The sequence below is a fragment of the Mixophyes fleayi genome, chromosome 1 (assembly GCF_038048845.1).
Source record: "Mixophyes fleayi isolate aMixFle1 chromosome 1, aMixFle1.hap1, whole genome shotgun sequence".
Lineage (NCBI taxonomy): Eukaryota > Metazoa > Chordata > Amphibia > Anura > Limnodynastidae > Mixophyes > Mixophyes fleayi.
Window position 1 is genome coordinate 428354876 of NC_134402.1, and position 20660 is coordinate 428375535.

At 41.9% G+C, this 20660-nt stretch overlaps 1 protein-coding gene across 1 annotated transcript in view; it reads left to right on the forward strand.

Moving 5' to 3' along the window:
• The window catches only part of OXCT1 (3-oxoacid CoA-transferase 1), a 95083-nt gene that overhangs the window by 19663 nt on the left and 54760 nt on the right, over positions 1-20660 (forward strand). Inside the window, exons 4-7 of the mRNA XM_075184094.1 lie at positions 1242-1377; positions 4356-4505; positions 13671-13777; positions 17195-17255. Coding sequence (XP_075040195.1) covers positions 1242-1377; positions 4356-4505; positions 13671-13777; positions 17195-17255 — 454 coding nt within the window. The remainder of the gene's footprint in view (positions 1-1241; positions 1378-4355; positions 4506-13670; positions 13778-17194; positions 17256-20660) is intronic.

The following is a 20660-nucleotide window of genomic DNA, read 5'->3' on the forward strand; positions in this document are numbered from 1 at the left end:
CTATAGGGTGGGTTGTTACAAGATACAATGCATGACCATGAGATTATAACTGAGGGATTATTACAATAGGAGCTGAGCAGATTTGAGCTTGAATCTCACTAGTAATGGGGTCAGGACTGTAGAAATCAGCTGCGGCTTCTGCTGCTTCCGTCTTGCCAGTCATCAAAAAAACCCAAAAGTTGTACATTACATTTGTTATACAGTAGGCTGGGCACACCCTGTACTCCTGTGCACCAAGGTGTCTACTTCCCAACAGGTCGTCTTCTACAAAGCACGTGTTTATTCACATTTATTATGGTTATTAGAAATGACCTCGCCTTTCTGTGAACTGTATAACATCACGGCCTATAACCTTGTGCTTTTATATGGCCACAGAACTCCTCCGACTCCTCATATCCATATAACTTAAGGATTGCATGATTATTCCATACGTAAATGTTCACTATCCTACGTATTAGTAAAGGGGCTTTAGCTTCGTAGTAAGGTTGAATAAACACATATCCAAGAAGCTCAACATTTTCATAAATTCTAATATTATGTTGAACCAGAGGAAGGCGAAGCAAAAACCCCCAGCGCCTCTTCGCCAATTTAGCTGCACAAGAAGAGAAATTTCCTTCCTGACCCCCAAAAATGGCAAATGGATAAATTGTCTGGATCAATAAACACCCAACGTCCTCTACTAAGTAGAGATCATTCTGATGAGAAGCATTCAATCCCTTCTTACATTTGGTTAGTGAATTGGTCACCACCAACTCACGATGGGCAGAATTTGCATTTTGCTGAATGAATAGAGTAGAAACATGATGGACAATTCACTGTGCTGTGTGTTTGGGTCAGGACAATTAAGGCTAAATTTCGGTAAAGAAACTTGCAAAATGCCTTGACTAAATGCGGTCTAGGGTTATATTTCATGCTACTGTTTTGAAAAATGTTCTTATTTCTAGTGGTAAGGAATTCCACATCTTGATCACACTAACCGTAAAGAACCCTTTCCTATTCTGATAGTTAAATGTCCATCTTATTATTGCACTGACATAATATTCTGCCTCCTCTATTTATCTACTTAAAATCAAAACTGACAGTACATTTAATATAATATCCCCTCATGTCTGGCAAACTAGTCCGCTTATTAGATTCACAAAAATATATACATCATTTTTTTTTTCATTTATAAAAGTGTCCTAACTTTATTTGCTGTTATTCAGTGCCAGTTAACATGGTTTCCTTTTTTATCACTGCAGAATTGATGGCTTTGGCCTGGGCTTACTGCTGAATACCAAACAAATTAAGCGCATGGTGTCCTCATACGTTGGGGAGAATGCAGAGTTTGAAAGACAATATCTACAAGGAGAGCTGGAAGTGGAGCTGGTGCCACAGGTATATTACGTTATGTCCGCGCATGCTCCGCTAGCGCACAATGCGAGACTGCTGTCCGCTTGCACTGCGCTATGTAATCAACTCTATGCTCGATAAATTTTATACCCTGTCTGGGATTTATTTGTATATTAGTGCAAAGACAATCCATAGTCAGCCAGTGAGCCACTCAACACTTATTTTCCTTTACACCCACTCATCTAAAAACTTTTGGGGTGATTCAATTCGGCGCTAGGTGTCCCCGGAACGTCCGTGGAGACACCTCGTGTCTGAGATTTTACAGGAATCTCCGCTTATTTTTTTTTCTTCTCACACCCCGTAGAGGTGTGCAGGAAAGTGAGCGGAGATTCCTACCGTAATGGCTAGCAATGTCCGCAGCGCACGTCACGGTGTCCATAATTATTATTATTATTATCATTTATTTGTTAGGCGCCACAAGGTATCCGCAGCGCCGCACACAGTACTAACAGTAGACTATACAGGGTGAAACCATACAGAACAATGAACAAAAAGTACCAATACTCCAGAAACTCCGGCCAGTCATATGCAGTAAAGACGGAGCGGAAGAACAGGTATGGAGACAGGAGGGGAGGGGGCCCTGCTCATACGAGCTTACATCCTAAGGGGGGGTAAACAGACCAGGCACAAGAGGAGCCAGTTGAGGCAAGAGGAGAGAAGGGAGGACGAGCAAAGGGAGGAGATGGGGGTTAAGTAGATGGTTGGTAGGCTTTGAGGAAGAGGTGAGTTTTGAGTGCACGTTTGAAGGAGCACAGAGTAGGAGAGAGAGACGGATGGAACGAGGGAGGTCGTTCCAGAGAAGGGGGGCTGCAGGGGAAAAGTCTTGGATTCTGGAGTGGGAAGAGGTGATAAGAGTGGAGGAGAGGCGGCGGTCGTTGGCAGGGAGCGGGCAGGAGTGTGAATGGAGAGGTAATAAAGTGTACTTCATTTTGAGAATCTGCTATTATAGTGCATCCTGAGTAAATTTGTACCATTGTTGAGAAAAGCAATAAAAATGTGCCCCCCCCCCCCTTGTCATTTACGTCATAAATGACGCAGCTATTAATTGAATCCATGTCGGAAGTTCCTGTGACCCTGCTCTGCTGTGCTGAAAGCTGGCGAATTGGTGATGTCACAGGATGTTTCTTAGGAGCGCAGTGAGCATGCTCCGCCAGTACATGGAGGGCTCGCATTAATACTAATGAATATACATAGCTGCACAGAGCATGGTTAGCTTCATGTAGAATGTAGAGGAAACAGTGCAGCTGTAACACATTAACTATAACACATTATAACATTATTTAGATGGGGGTTGTTGAGATATCTGTTTAATTTGCTGCCATGTGTAGCATAACCTCAAAGAACTTAAACAGGCTCAATTGAAATGTATGTAATATGTGTAGACAATTACAGGAAAATCAATAGTGAAAATAGCTAAGAGGGTTGTTTCCACATATGCGTATGGGAAAGAATAGGCCGGTAAACTTACTTACCTGAACTAATAGCAGCTTATTAAAAATTTCCCTGCCCTAAGAACAAAATACATCATTTTGAAGGGGGAAGGATGAAAACGATCATCTAACCTCAGGAAAGGAGACACAAGGTGGAGAATCAGTAAATGTATGCCATGCCTGAATAGGTCATGTTTAAAGCTCTGACTTGCGTTTTGCCAACAACTTTGTCCAACAGCTGAATATATAATAGGAGGAAATGATATAAAAGCAAACCCATGAATATTTTTTGAAAATATTATTTTGAGACCAGGGGCTAAACGTATTAAGTAGCGATTCTAGCAAATCACAGATTTCCTGCAACTTTGCCGACATAATTTAAAACGACAATGAGTTTAATGGCAAATTGGCAAATTTTGACTTTAAACCCATTGGCGGTTTAAATTAGGCCGGCAAAGTCACTGAATATCGCCAATTTGCTAGAATCGCTACTTAATAATACATTTATCCCCAGGAACCTATTGCATCTAGTGTAAATTTGACATTCTGTAGTCCAGCACAATAATGTAATAATGAATGCTAGTAATAGACCTGTAAACATGAGTCTATGTGAAATAAAATCAATGTTTTTTAAATCTACAGTCAAACTGTATTCAAAGCCCTCCTACAAACTAACTGAACTATGGTGGTCTGTTCCTCGAGACATTTATCCAATCCTTGTCTAAGTGAGGAGAGCTGACAGGATGCATCCTGTGATGTCATCTCACACTCTGCCCACTATCGGCTCTCTCCAGGCATACAGGCCTGGAAAATTGAAGCAGCATTTATTAGGTGAATGGCAGGGTCCCTGTAGCTCAGCTTGTTGGTCAGAGTTGGTTTTTGGATAAACTTTTACTGGAGACTGTAGTTGTCCTTATAAAGAGCATGTTCTGCAATACTGCTTGATGTCCAGTGGTAAAATGACCCAGATCTATATAGCAGAGGCATAGTCCAAACAGACCTTAAATGATCAATCGGCAACCTAGAGAGGAGTAAATATAGTATGACACAGACAAATGATAAAGAGCACACAGCCCTATTAATTCTCAGGGGGGGTTTGCCTGTATTGGGGTTAAACTAGTGTCATTGCTACTCCTCATACATTGCTCAGCATGAACAAGTCTATCAGATCTGCAGTCTTGCTGTACTAAATGTGTCATTTGATTGTCTCCTTGAGAAAAAGAGCAATCACACAGCAAGGAAGCAGCCGGCTGCTTCTAATGCAACATATGGGACGTGTGACCTTCTTTCCAAGGGCATCCTGTAAAGAACCGTGCTCAGATCTAACAGCGTTTAGCTAAACATATGCCATGATATTGCCAGCCAGCAGCGTAGATGAATAAACCTGGTCAAAAACACATTGCGAAAATACGGTTTACAAAACTTTACCAGTTAAATGTAATATCTTTTGTAAACTTGTCCAATGGAAGTTTTAAGTTCTTGTTGCAGAAAAATAAATGTTTCATTGAGAAATGATGTGTTTCTTCCCCCAAGGGAACCCTTGCCGAGAAAGTCAGAGCCGGCGGCGCAGGTATTCCAGCGTTTTATACACCCACGGGTTACGGCACATTAATCCAAGAAGGGGGCGCTCCGATAAAATATAATAAAGATGGTTCCATTGCCATTGCCAGCCAGCCTAAAGAGGTAAGAAAAAAATAATTCTCCATTATATTTTCTCATTTTCATCTTTGCAGTTTCATTGCCAAGAGAGCAATACAAATAACAACCTCTTAGTTGTGTTTTCCGTTCCCTTACACAAAATGGCAATTCATGTGATTCATGTTCGGTGCAGCATGGTGGCTTCGTGGTTAGCACTTCTGCCTCACAGCACTGGGGTCATGGGTTAGATTCCCGACCATGGCCTTACCTGTGAGGCGTTTGTATGTTCTCCCCGTGTTTGCCTGGGTTTCCTCTGGGTGCTCCAGTTTCCTCCCACATTCTAAAAATATACTAGTAGATTAACTGGCTGCTATCAAAAATTGACCCTAGTCTGTGTGTCTGTCTTTCTCTCTCTCTCTGTCTCTGTCTGTGTATGTTAGGGAATTTAGACTGTATGCTCCAATGGGGCAGGGACTGATGTGAGTTCTCTGTACAGCTCTGTGGAATTAGCAGCGCTATATAAATAAATAGATGATGATGATGTGATGTCAGTACTGCCGTAGAAATTCATAAGGATCTATGCTTCCCCCTTGTGGACGGTTATGTGTATTGTGAAGCTTTGCAGATAGCCGAGAGCTTGTTTGATTTCAGAACCTGTTACAGGCAGTCACATATCAGTTACTGTATTCTTTGCACAATTATATTTTTAATTGTTCTTAAAACCATCTTATTTCTGGTTTAGTCAAATTAGCTGTAAGTTCCAATACAAGATCCAAGGTGGGTTTTTAAAGTTTTCTTTCAGGCAGCAATTTTATTTTAAACGTCTTGTAAATGTATCTTGTTAAAACAAAATAAATCCATATTTGTCTTATAGTAATTGACTGTTTTGCGGCCTCTTTTGTTTGTTATTATCTATGCGAAACTTAGTCACTAACTAGACCTTGTCATGGACTGTAATAGCAACCCTGACACCTGGAGGTCATATGCGGTAATGACCACGTTAACATCAAGACCAGCAACAGAACATTAAAATTAAACATGTATTAACAAAGTTCAACTATTCCTGTATTTCAATATAGGCATTTGCTTTCTTCAGCATTTTTAATGTATACTCTTCAGAGTTGTCCATTTATGTCGCCCTTGTTTACAGCACGGCTGTGCAGTTGTGTTGAACTTTGTTTTGTATCCCAGAACAATGAAAATAAACGTTTCCTGATCCTATAAATATGTGGCTGTCATGTACAGGCGGAAGCTAGAAAGATGGAAAGAGATGTGTATGCCCTTAACCTTGGCAGCACCTTACAAATCAAAGCCACGTACTGTTTGTGGGCTGTATTCGTGATATTTCTGGTAGTTTGCTTTTGGAACTAAGGAAAATGAATTTCACATAAGAGACAAATCGCATACCTAGTGATGAAAGTTGTCCTTAAGTGCTGCAAATATGTATTAATTTTACCCAAAACGATGCCAGATAAATATATGATTGAAATAGGTCAGTATATTTTGGAAAATATGGTGTAAAGATGACGGTCTGGTCTGTGTTTGCTGCTATCTCCCGACCACACGAACAGGCGCTTGTGTGACGCTGAGGTTTGTTCTGAGGGCTTCTTTGTAGGATCTTGTCCAATGTGGCCACAAACTTGTGTTACCAGATTTGAGGTCGAGGTAAGATGCAGGATCAGCCGGTGTATGGTCCGCTTCACAGACAATAGGGATAAGCTGCAGGATCAGCCGGTGTATGGTCCGCTTCACAGACAATAGGGATAAGCTGCAGGATCAGCCGGTGTATGGTCCGCTTCACAGACAATAGGGATAAGCTGCAGGATCAGCCGGTGTATGGTCCGCTTCACAGACAATAGGGATAAGCTGCAGGATCAGCCGGTGTATGGTCCGCTTCACAGACAATAGGGATAAGCTGCAGGATCAGCCGATGTATGGTCCGCTTCACAGACAATAGGGATAAGCTGCAGGATCAGCCGGTGTATGGTCCGCTTCACAGACAATAGGGATAAGATGCAGGATCAGCCCTTGTATGGTCCGCTTCACAGACAATAGGGATAAGATGCAGGATCAGCCCTTGTATGGTCCGCTTCACAGACAATAGGGATAAGCTGCAGGATCAGCCCTTGTATGGTCCGCTTCACAGACAATAGGGATAAGCTGCAGGATCAGCCCTTGTATGGTCCGCTTCACAGACAATAGGGATAAGCTGCAGGATCAGCCCTTGTATGGTCCGCTTCACAGACAATAGGGATAAGCTGCAGGATCAGCCCTTGTATGGTCCACTTCACAGACAATAGGGATAAGCTGCAGGATCAGCCGGTGTATGGTCCGCTTCACAGACAATAGGGATAAGCTGCAGGATCAGTCGGTGTATGGTCCGCTTCACAGACAATAGGGATAAGCTGCAGGTTCAGCCCTTGTATGGTCCGCTTCACAGACAATAGGGATAAGCTGCAGGATCAGCCCGTGTATGGTCCGCTTCACAGACAATAGGGATAAGCTGCAGGATCAGCCGGTGTATGGTCCGCTTCACAGACAATAGGGATAAGCTGCAGGATCAGCCGGTGTATGGTCCGCTTCACAGACAATAGGGATAAGCTGCAGGATCAGCCGGTGTATGGTCCGCTTCACAGACAATAGGGATAAGCTGCAGGATCAGCCGGTGTATGGTCCGCTTCACAGACAATAGGGATAAGCTGCAGGATCAGCCGGTGTATGGTCCGCTTCACAGACAATAGGGATAAGCTGCAGGATCAGCCGGTGTATGGTCCGCTTCACAGACAATAGGGATAAGCTGCAGGATCAGCCGGTGTATGGTCCGCTTCACAGACAATAGGGATAAGCTGCAGGATCAGCCCGTGTATGGTCCGCTTCACAGACAATAGGGATAAGCTGCAGGATCAGCCCGTGTATGGTCCGCTTCACAGACAATAGGGATAAGCTGCAGGATCAGCCCGTGTATGGTCCGCTTCACAGACAATAGGGATAAGCTGCAGGATCAGCCCGTGTATGGTCCGCGTCACAGACAATAGGGATAAGCTGCAGGATCAGCCGGTGTATGGTCCGCTTCACAGACAATAGGGATAAGCTGCAGGATCAGCCGGTGTATGGTCCGCTTCACAGACAATAGGGATAAGCTGCAGGATCATCCGGTGTATGGTCCGCTTCACAGACAATAGGGATAAGCTGCAGGATCAGCCGGTGTATGGTCCGGTTCACAGACAATAGGGATAAGCTGCAGGATCAGCCCGTGTATGGTCCGGTTCACAGACAATAGGGATAAGCTGCAGGATCAGCCCGTGTATGGTCCGCTTCACAGACAATAGGGATAAGCTGCAGGATCAGCCCGTGTATGGTCCGCTTCACAGACAATAGGGATAAGCTGCAGGATCAGCCCGTGTATGGTCCGCGTCACAGACAATAGGGATAAGCTGCAGGATCAGCCCGTGTATGGTCAGCTTCACAGACAATAGGGATAAACTGCAGGATCAGCCCGTGTATGGTCCGCTTCACAGACAATAGGGATAAGCTGCAAGATCAGCCCTTGTATGGTCCGCTTCACAGACAATAGAAAACAACTGGGATCTTCAATATAAAACATCCCAAAAGACAATTGGTATTTGTTGTTTTTTTTAATATTAGTCCCAGTGTATCTCACATAAATACTAGGGGATGGCTATAAAAATATTCTTCTTAATCTAGTATGGTGGCTCTAATAATACTGCTGGCACAGCTCACTTTTTAGTACAGTCCCATTATTTGTTTTCTCTTCCCTATAATCCCTTTATCCTCTTCCAGACTCCCTGACAATGTAATTGAGGATAGTTTAGAGATGTGGACTAATGACAAGGGATATGTGAGCTCATTGGGAGCTGGCACTACCAGGGTCTGATAATTATTGGAGACAAATTCCATAACTTGGCTGAATTCTTTATAGAGCGATAGCTGAAACCTAAAGCATTTTAAGCTAGTGGACCCAAATGGAAAGACCTGGACATACTGCAAGCAAAGGGGCTTCCTGGCATGCTTGGCTTATGTGTTAATGAAGCAAATAACATCCCAGAATGGGCAGCTCAAAGGTCCACAAGCAGCTCATGCAATGGTCCGACAAGAACCCCACTGTGCAGGATATTAGTCAGATAGCAGCGCATAGACTGCTCATCACGACTGGTAATACACATGTACGATGAACTACCGAGCAGGTGACATTCTCAGATCATCCTCAGCCATAGTCAATAAATGGACAAGTACATGTGTGGTTCTAATCTAAAGACCTACCCCGAGTGCTTGTTTCCAAAGTGAAGGGCTTTGGTGGTTCTGTAATGTTAAGGGCACATTTCTTGGCATGGTTTGGGTGCAGTAATTCACATAGAAGGCAAGATCACTGCCAATCTATACTTCATGGTACTGAGTGATCATCTTCTTCCCCTGACGAAAAGTTTCCTTCAGGAAGAGAGTCTTCCAAGATGACCGTGTCCCCATCCACAGAGCACCCAATGGTTTGATACTCTCCTGTCATGGCCTTCTCAGTCACTAGAGCGGAACCCAATGGGGCATTTATGGGCTATTCAGGAACAACATCTGAAGCAGCAATCTCCACCATCATCAACCAAGCGTCCGTTGAATGACTTTCTTGTGTAAGAATAATGCTGCACCCATCCTGCAGAATCCCAGACAATGGTGGACTCCATGCAGACAGTACTGGTCATACATGGGCAGCCCAACGCCCAATTAGGTGATTTTATATTGGTGTTTTCAATTTTTTGATTGGTACCTATACATTGCCCTTGTCTAGTTACATTTATTAACAGATCATTGATGCTGTAGGCGGTGGTCAAGGTGGGCAGGTATACGGTGGCATGGCATACCAACACTTTTCCTAATGCTGTAATTGAAAATCTATCGAATTCTATTCACTCACATTTTTCATAGCACCACTTCTAAATTCCGCTTCCACCACTGGCTGTAGATGGAATTAAAAAAAAACAATATAACACAAGCATAATGCTTTTGTAAGGGCACTTGTCACCTACAGTGATGGCAGGCGTTTACATTCCTATAAATATAAGGTTCTGTCGGAATGGACATGTTGGCTGTTTCCTATCAAATTCTGTTTCTGTGTATATTCAGTGGTGCGCAGTTTATGGCTTCTCCACTAGGTGATGCTGTTGGAACAGGCTTCTGCATTTAATAGATCAAAGCAGGATGTTTTGAGATGTTTTAAAACATGAATGTAACAAATGCTTTATGCACTGCTGTCAGGATACAAGTAACTGCCATATAATTCTGGTCGCAAGCTGTGATTTTTTTTTTTCCCTACTCATCCCTAGCCAATGTTACTTATATTCCAGTAGCCAGCAATGTCTCCACTAAGTAAACGTCAAATACAAAGTAATCCCACATAGAATTATCCATAGATCAATGTTTGCTTATCTTGGGGAGCAGACATTTATTTTTTCTATTCTGTTATTTGCCTACACAGTGGGTGCTGAATTGATGATTGTAAATGATATGACTGTTCTCTGAAAATTACTCTGTTCTGTAGCTGCGAGTATTATAATGAGTATTCTCTATAGCAAACCTGACCAGGCTGCTGCTGAGATATACTATATATTATAGTACCTACAAAGACATGCGGTCATCCTCAATTACATTGTCACGGAGTCTGGAAGAAGATAAAGGGATTATAGGGAAGAGAAAACAAATAATGGGACTGTACTAAATAGTGAGCTATACCAGCAGCATTATTAGATGAATTATCATAATATATCCTCATATAGCATGAGTGACCTCATAAGTGATGTAAGCGCTATGGATCCCCTCCGCCTGAATACGTCTCCGTTTACCACGTGGTGAATGGATGCAACAATTTGCCTTCAATAATCTGACAGACTGAACTTTAGCAGAGACGGACTGCACCATGAATGTTCCTTGTTCCATTTTCAGCACGTTTTGATCACAAAAGTCTGTCTCTACCAACCCTGTATTTACCATAGAGACGATTGAGTTTGCGTGGTCACCGCTCTTATAAAAGATAAATATATTTTGTTGCAAGATCGGGTTCGGGGTACCAACTCCTGGGGTAGACGGCCTCACTTCATACGCATCAGCCACTATCATACCAGACCAGTGCTTTGGTTCAAATAGTCTCCGCTAGTTTAATTCACTAGCATCAAAATAAACAAAATCCTTGCATATCCGGCTTCTAACTAATACACAGGAATACCCTCTCTAAAGTGAAGGACCTACTCTCCCACACACGCCAAATAACAGAACTTATTGGTCATAAACTGCAGTGTCTCTCAGGAGCCATCCGACCTCCTCCCCAGGTATAGAAAGACCGCGGAAACAAACTCATGGCTTTTTAACAGCACCAAATCACGTGCAACTCCTGATTAGCCAGCAACTTGCTAGCTCCCTGGAAGACCCGAATTGGCCACGATGAATGGAGCCCACCTGTTTCTCTCCATTCATATCCCCAGGGACCCCTATACCGGCTTTTTTTACAGCCAGAAAATTCTTTGGGACCTCCTTCCCATATACAAACAATTTCCCTGTTTTTTTAATACACATACAACAGACATTCAGGACATATATACCTGACATTTATCACTTTCCTAGTGTTTGTGTCAAATATATATATATATAATCTATCCATATTTACTAAAATTTTGCATGTGTGAAAAATGTGCACCATCCTTTGGTAATGTGATCAGTAGGCACTCCTGCAATGATCCTGCTTTACAAAGCTAGCCACAAGCTGTATGGTTTTAGTAGCTATATTGCCTGCAGCCAAAAAAAAGGGAAACGAGTCCGCTCTAATACAATCCACAACCAATTAAACTGAGGACAGGAGAGGTTAGTATTTTATAGCCCAGTTTTTAATTTGTAAAAACATTTGCAAGATTCTGTAAAAGGAATATAATACAAAGGGGCATATTCAATTCCGATCCCTATTCGCGGGATCGCGCCGGAACGGCCACAAACGTAATCTGCGGTACCGCAATAACGTGGATTTTCGTTCGCAGCTGCGTACGAAAATCCGCGTTATTGCGATACCGTATTACCGGCAGTAGTGCGCATTTTCCGCGGTAACGCGCGTTACCGCGGATCGGATCGGAATTGAATATGCCCCAAAGAGTTTAATTCATCCGGGTGCAATTTTGCAAAGTGTTACTACGTACTAGTTTGACGGTACCGGCAGGAAGTTAGTAGATATACTGTCCAGGCTGACAAGTCTAATATCAGAGTTGATCTTAGTATTCCATAATGATACCTATAAATCTAGTCAAATTAAACAGACAGCAATGTTATCAAGATCTGGTAAATACTCCATTTTTAGGAACAAATTAAGCAGACACGGAGCTGGTAAACCCATCACTTTTAGGAATAGTTCACACCTGCACTTGGAGACATAGATTTAATACAAAACTTGCTCACTATGGGGCATATTCAGTTAAGACAGAAGATCGCGGTTGCGCGCAGCTGCACACTTCCGTTACCGCAACATTGCGGATTTCCTCATAGGGTTACAAAGGGAAATCAGCAATGTTGCGTATTGGCACTTAATGTGCACAGCCACGATCTCCTGTCTTAATTGCATATGCCCCATTATCTGTCAGTCCAAGCTGCGGTTAGACTGCTCGCTGTTCAGTCCACAATCTGGGGTGGCTCAATCAGTATTTCTCTCCAAATTGATCTTATGAGAATGACGTGGATCTCAGTCTTTCAGCAAATATTGCAATACCACCCTGCTTTTATTACTATAGCTTGATGCGTCATCAGAAGCGGAGTCCGTCTGTCCCATGGTGCTTTTCAACGGGACATATTACCAATTAAACTAAGTGAAACCATCCTATATTAAGTATATTCTGACTCTGCCTGCATTCTGTGTTGTATAGTCATTGTTTTCAGGCAGAAAGCGATTAGATTACCTCGCTGCCTTTCATATACAACGGATTGCAAATTTATTGTAACAGAATAACCGTCCCACTTGTCCATGTTTGTAACCGACTACTCACTACTAGAAGAATATCAATTCTGTGTGAATGAAATCTATTTTAAATATACATTATAACCATTGCAGTTCTTTATTCTAACATGGTCTTACTAATTGAAGCTTGATAAATAAATGTTCATCTATATCTGTAGTATAACCCTGATGAGGACAAATTAATGACTTCAATAAAGACTGGAATAAGAACTTCCTGGTAAAGATGAAAAACAACTCCCACATGCAGGGCAGAAGCATGAAATATAACTAATAAACTTTAATAAAATCTCTTTTTTTTTTTTCTTTTTTTTTTTAAAACTTTGATTTGTATAAATGTAATTTTTTTTGTATGCCCCACTCCCTACGGAAAAGGAGTTGGCAGGGCACATTGACGCAAGATTACTCTGATAAACAGATGACAGCGCATGAAAGGGTCTTACTAAGTTCCTATCGAGATCTCTGCAGGCCCCCATTAGGCTTATAGACGACAAGTAGTCTATACTGTAGTCAGGTTTTGCTGAGGTTGGGTGGAAATCCCGAGGTAATTGGGAGAAGCCCTTGGGTTTTCTGAGATGCCTCCTGTAGCGGTAACTGGAACGTGGGGACAGTTTGCATCCATATGTGCAGCACGGTGGCTAAGTGGTTAGCACTTCTGCCTTACAGCACTGGGGTCATGAGTTCAATTCCCGACCATGGCCTTATCTGTGAGGACTTTGTATGTTCTTCCCGTGTTTGCGTGGGTTTCCTCTGGGTGCTCCGGTTTCCTCCGACACAAAAAAAACATACTGGTAGGTTAATTGGCTGCTATCAAATTGACCCTAGTCTGTGTCTGTGTGTATGTTAGGGAATTTAGACTGTAAGCCCCAATGGGGCAGGGACTGATGTGAGTGAGTTCTCTGTACAGCGCTGCGGAATTAGCGGCACTATATAAATAAATGGTAATAATAATAATATGTGCCAAGTTTGCGGCCGGGAGACCTGGGTAGGTCTAACAGTACTTGACACAAGTTTGCCTTGTTTTCTTCCTTTGTTAATGTTTTTCTGCTAATGTTACTACATTGTATTCTGAGAAAAGACAAAAGTTTAAATACCATTTCCATTTTCAAATACCACTGTATTCATGGGTGTAATAAGTTGTGTTCGTTTTACAATGATATATTGATATTCAGACTTAGTTTAGCATAACACGTTACCTCTCCGTCCTTCTCATCTAGGTCAAGGAATTTAATGGTCGTCAGTTCGTTATGGAGAACTCGATCACAGGAGACTTTGCTCTGGTGAAAGCTTGGAAAGCAGATCGTGCCGGGAATGTTGTGTTCAGGTGAAGTTACTCTACACTCTCGTCCCTCTAATGCACCAGCAAGTGGGGGACAATAAATGTTTGTATGTGTGTGAAAATGTGGAGGAGCTAATGTTTCGGTGCAGAGAGCGAACAGCCTCACAATTCACTGCATACAGTACTTTTCTTCTTAAATACCCTGAACGTGTCAGTTACACTTATAGTCATCGGGAGCTATGTGCTGGATCAGGCTGTAGTAACATCACCACGGAATACCTAACAAAGTGCAACTCAAATATAACCAAACAATGCAATTAAAGCTCTATGTGACCAGTGCACTGTCGTGAATGTTATCTACATGAAACTTGCTCCATTAGTGTTTTGTACTTCAGAGAAACAATCAAAACATTCTGTGGGAGGATATTACATTCTTATAGACCTTCCATAAACTGTATTTCTTATGCTGAAGGTTCCGATGAGTGTTTCTGCATTTAGTCATGATAGAAAACTTGTACAAGGAAATGCCTTGCTGTAGTTGAATAAAGTCACGTCTATAAAGTTCAACCTTTCAGAACTTTGTACTGTGTGGATCAAGAGGAATGCACAACCAGTGTGATGGGTAACCATTTTGCCTTACAAGGAGAATAATTTTTCCGTACCCCAAAAATAGCTGAGCTAGGGAGTTTATCAACCCTCCACCCCATAGTATCCTCTACTAAGTATATCTATGTAAAGCATTTCTTAAGAGAGCTCCAATCAATTTTTAAATTATTTTAGTCCATTTGCCATCACCACCTCATGCCACAGCTAAATCACTCTTACAGAAAAGAACCCTTCCGTATGCTGATGATGAAACTCCTTCCGTTAAGAATTAGTTACCCATTTTTCTCTCTACTGTCCTTTGTCAAAGAAATGCTCCTCCCCCCCTTTTTGTCCCAGAATCCTCTAGAGTTCGATATCCTTACAGTGAGGTACCCAAAACAGTGCCCCTTATTCATTATGTGGTCTAACTAGTAATATTTTGCTTGCATCCCTGCATTTATCCCCCCCTTTTTTTTTTTTTTATCAACGCCAGGATTTTATGTTCCTTTACAGCTGCTGCCTGGCACTGAGCTGCAACTTCACTTTCTGCCAGCTCGTGTTCCTAAGTCCTATTCCATCTACATTTCTATCTCCTTGCACATTAAACGAATTACAATTTTACCTTGCATATTGTGGCTCAGATTTCCATTTAGTCTGACTCTTTGTGTAGCAAGGGATATCATGCTCTGTTAATAACCCTAAATGACTTGGCGACTGACACAAGATGGCAATGGCGCCCTCACTGACGGGGCGTAAATTTCTCGTTGTTGCCGCTGGTTCCTAGTGAACTACTGGGCTGCATTTTTGTGAGTGTTGTCTCGACCCACAGAACGGCTGCCTCCACCACGTGACAGCAATGGCTGCACTTCCATCTTTGTAGCATCGCACCACATTATAATAGGACACCTATAACTTGACAAATGTCACATGACAGCATGGCGGGAATAAGTGATTGGATCATACGCACATTAGCAGCAGGAAGAGCTTAATTGACTAAAGTGGAACCTTGTTAAAGTCTGCCGGCAGTTTGGATCAAAACATTGTAAAATTGATGCTCGTGCCCTTTTTGTACATATCTGTTTCACGTCTGTCAGCCTGAGAATTACATTTTCTTATTCCTCCCCAACTGTCTTGTGGAAGTTCAGATCACTCAACATAATGTAGTTACCAGGGAAACACAGCATGGCTTAGCCTCTTGACAGATGCCTCTCGCACCATCGCCTTCTCTTGGGTTCCGTGCACACTCTAGGTATTCATTTGTTAATTTGTCTATTTGGACATCTGATTTGTCAATAAGCTGCTGCAAAATAAAAATGTATTTATGTAGAATTCTCCAAAAACCAATTTAGTTTTTGCACAGCTGGTCATTTAGCAATAACTCAATCTTACCCATGAGTCTTTGCTTCGGATCTCTCTTCTTGTTTTACTCAGCAAAGCATCGGTTCAGAATAATTTTGCCAGTCATTGTGTAAATATATAGTTTTGTTCTCCTCGCAGCTTAAATATGTAGTTTGTGATGGACCTTAACACCCTGCAAATATTTTATGCTATTATAATAATGTGTGAGCAGCAAACTAGATTAGCAAATATAGTTTTCTTCTTTAACTAAACAGGCCACGTTTTAAGGATATCCCCACTGGAGCACAGGCGAGTTAATCACAGTTTGGTTAATTGTACCAAATTACTTGCACTAAAAAGACATATTTCAATCCTTTTTTTGTAACAAGAGATATTTACATTAGATACAGAAATGGAAGCCAGGAATTATGAGCCAGTTTATTCCAAATGCACACTTGTTAGACAAAAAAATAAATAAAATAACTTCTTTTAGGAGAACATGCTTACATTTTAGTATATTAAGTTTAGTATATTGAGGGTTTTTTTTTAAAATATGTCACCTTTGGCTCTCAATAGTCATTACTTAGATAACTGTGTGTAAATGACTGCTAAATCTACAAGTTTGCCCTTTTTGTGTACAGTGCAGGGGTGGATTACTAAAGCTTCTAAAAGGAAATGTGGAGGTTTTTTCCATAGCAACCAATCAGATTGTAGCTTTTATTTTCTATAATGTGCTAGAAAAATGATAGCTAGAATCTGATTGGTTGCTATAGGCAACACCTCAGCTTTACCTTTATAGAACATTTAGTAAATGTATACCCTCCTCCTCCTGTTAAGCTTAAGCCACCATGATATACGGGGAGATTCAATTGGCCGCAATGTCCAGCTGTGCACATTGCCTTCCATTACGGTAAGGAACCACTGCTCAGTTTTCCTCACTCCTCTATGGGGGGTGAGGCATCTGAGATGTCTCAGCGCTGAATTCAATCCCCCCCCCCCCCCCCCCCCCATAAATTGTACAAGTTCCAACATTACTGGAGGCATGTGCCACCGTTCTAACACAAGACTGTCCATCAGTTGTTTTTCTTTCTTTTCTTTTTTCTTTTGGGGGGGGGGGGGGCTGTATTGAGCTGTTTAGATTCCTGTTGAGCCCCCACCAATGCCCGAGTGTCGGGTACAGGGAGGATATTTAAACCCAAAAGTAGACGCATTAACTCTGGTTTTCTCTTGTTATGTTAATTACTTCTGTTATCTGGTGACCAAATATTTTGCTTTTTGTCTGTCCTTTGCTTATTTAGGGATGAATGAAGTAAAGTAATGTTAGTGATAAAAAAAAATACAATAAGCAACAACAACAAACTTTGTTCACTACACACCATCATTGCTGTATTTTAGCACATTAACGGATAGATCTCCATTCATTTATATGTGAACATTAACACAGTGTTGCTGTCTGTGGCCACAAAGTCACATTGAATCGGTTATTGTTATGATATTTGAATAACTTTTTGTAAATTGTTTTTTTTTTGTTTTAAACAGAAAAACTGCCAGAAACTTCAACCAGCCAATGTGTAAAGCAGCCAGAGTGACAGTGGTTGAGGTGGGTAACACTTTCCTTTGGGTCCTGCTGGCGAATGACATGATTCTTGTAATACAAGTGTAGGATATCTTTATTCCGCTCAGTCTGATAGTAGCGGGTCCCTCTAGTGTTGGTAGAGGGGGCGAGTGTTGTCTCTGAACACTTTGTGTAATCGTCTATATAATTATAAATCCATTACGTCTGGTGGTCTTGGGAAATAGCTGCTGCTTGGGAACCGGACTAATTATGTTTTCATCTGGTTAGGTGTCACTCCTGCAGCTCTTCTACGTCCCCGATGATGATAATCTGTCAATTAATATGTGTATGGTAGTAGCATAAACTAGCCACAAACCATGTTCTTGAAGACACAGTAACACATAGTTAAACATCTGAACTATCAAAAAAGTTATTTTCATTTCCCTGTTCTGAATTGTTTTCCACCATTTCCTGTACAATAAGTATGTGTGTGGAGCTTGATTTACTGGTCTGTTTTGTTTTTGTCTTTGAATATTTTTCTATGAATGGGGTCAAGAAACGTGGTGAAAACTAAGTGCAGTTTTTATTTTGCTACTTTTTTTTTGTGTTTTCCGCTTATTTTGCCTTTCTGCAGTCATGTAGAAGTAAGACAGCAAATAAGGAGTAGCGTCACTTGGTTTATAAGGAGCTAAAATATTCTGCACACTTGTCTTTAAAAAAAAAACCAAAAAAAAACCACACAAACAGACTAAATACTTTTGGGTGATGTGGTTACCTTCACTAACGTTCCACCATGGAACACATATAAAATTAATTTGGCCTGAATTTTAAGAACTGATTGGTGTCTCAGTGACTACAAATAGTGCTTTTTCCCTTTGATAAAATGTGTTAGAACCAGAATAATGTTGACTGATGTAAACTGTCCTGGGTGAGACAAGTCTGAAAGGATTGGGTGAAGGGTACAGAAACCTCCTATGCTTTTCAATTAAATGTTATATTATTATTATTCGGGATTCTATGATGAATGCAGGCGTCTGGGCTAGTCTACTCCTTACCCCACACTCTGTCTTGGAAGTAATGGAGCTGGTACTGTCAATGAATAATGTTGGCAAATATATTGTGGCCCAGTATCGGGGCTGATACGGTCAGTTGGCTAGGAGCCACAGGACCGTTTTACCTGACAACTCCACTGCTTTCATTAAATGAGGTTCAATATTTTATACATACTTGCCAACCTTATGTTGGCTGGGTCCGGGAGATCCTGGAGGGCACGAGGGGTGTATTGGCGGAGGGGGCGGGGCTACGTGAATTGCGCCATTTTGGACCCGCCCCCTGTAACATAATGCCCGTTTGGGGTCTTTTTACTGTGGTAAGAAGACCCCAAACAAGCATTACGTCACTGGGGACGGGGCCAAAATGATGCAAGTCGTGAAGCCCCACCCTCTCCACCTGTACATGCCGGCTCTAATTTAGTGAAGTGGGCAGATGCGGGAGAATCGCCAGCTCTCCCGGAATGTCCGGGAGAGTTGGCATGTATGAATTTATACATACAGCCTATCGTAGGGCTGCTTTCAACATGTTTGTTTTAAGAGGAAACAACATGAAAGAAAGTCACGTTCTCATAACTACCTACCAGTGCAGTCTGTTAGACGTAGCTACCCGCTGGCCAAGATAACCCAAAAGAGGTACAGTGGTGTGGTTCGGATCTGATATCACCATTAAGCTGACCACCTGCTGTTGCTCAATATCTATACTGTCATGGCTACATAGGTTAGAATCCACTAACCAAAGTCACCGTAAGTGCAGGTTTCAACCTAAATCCCATGAGCACTTTCAGAAGCTGCTGCTTAACCAATCCGTCACCATTTCAGGTTTATCGGGTGATGCTAATTCTGACGCTTATTAGTTGTATATTGGGGTTTCTCCCATCTGATTTCTCTCCCCCCTCCTTTGTGGCTGGAGGGGTAGCTGATTAAGGTTCCTCTAACCCAAGCTTGCAGATCTCCTCTCACCATACCGGGCAATCCTGAGTGCCAGGACTCCGTATTCTCCTCCCCTCCTGTTCTTCTGCCACTAGGGGTGCTACATCTCACAGTCAGCTGTCTCCTTGTTGGCCAGATGGGCCCAGGTTCATATTGGCTGTATTTAAGCCTTGTGCCTTTAACAGACACTGGCAGGACAGGACTGCCTGTGACCGCCCATAAATGCTGCAAATAGACCGTTAACTACAATAATTATACCATAGAGACTAGCAGCAAGGCTGGAAGTTGGAGATATATATTATATTATTTAATGTTTAGCAACTATAAGGCTCCCAGATTCTCAAGGCTAAAAACTAGAAGACCCATTTGACATTGTTTATTTAGTCCATTAGTGACTTATTTTGCTTTGATTTGAGTTGTAAAAGCAATATAACAACTATGGAATCCTTTTCCCATGATTAATGTGGATTTTCGTTTATCATAAGTCTATTCTGTGTAAATAATACTTATGGATGGAAGATTTCCAGTGGCGAAACCAATGTCTGTCCGGCTGTCTTGTCAGCAATTGTGCATGGTAAGAATTTCAGTGTTGGCATTCCGTTCCGGAGATGTGATGGGCCATTGTCAAACACTGGCTTATAAGACTGGCGTTGTTAGTCAATTACTTGTCGAATGACATGATAGGGAACATCTATTGAAATTTCTTTTTGTTCTATTGATTAAATATTAGGGATTGGGCTTATTGTGATTTGGGAGTGATACCCTTTAAAGCACATTGATTAGGTATGTCATGTGCATGACCTATCGAAGATCAGCTTTGATACAGACAGCTATTGAAATAAAGAAAAATTATAGTGTTTAACAATAGTGTTGGTCCACCATAAGTTGCCCAAACCGCTTTATTGCACCTTGGCATAGATTCTACAGTACAAGTGCCTGGAACTCTGTTGGTGGATGTGACACTTTTATATTTGCCGGTGGAAATATCCAACCATGAGGACAGCACTTTTAATATACTTTTTATCCCACAGTAACTCAAATGCTTTTATTTTCATAGTTACCTATACGGACAGGCTGGTGGTTGAAGTTGCACAACACTTAGAGAGCCGCAGGTTGCTGGCCCCTTGTTTAGGTTTTGTTACAACCCCGGAGACTTTGGACTGGTTGAGGGGATGGTTGATCGTGCTTTTGGCTGCTACAATTCAGTGCTTCTTCCCAAAGGTTTGGGTTATTAAATGACGGAACAGAAGCCGTACATTAGGCAGAGTGTGTCACATCTGGTGTCTGTAATGAGCTAGCAGCGGGAGGGGTCCTTTGCCAAGGTGAATAGTTAGAAGTAGAAAGCTACTACTTTATAATCCGGTGTATTGTTTAGAAGGCCACTCTAAACTATTTATTATCAATACGTTTATTTAACACACTTATTTTTTATAGTCCGTTAGGTGTAAAGTTGTTTAGGTGTTGTACT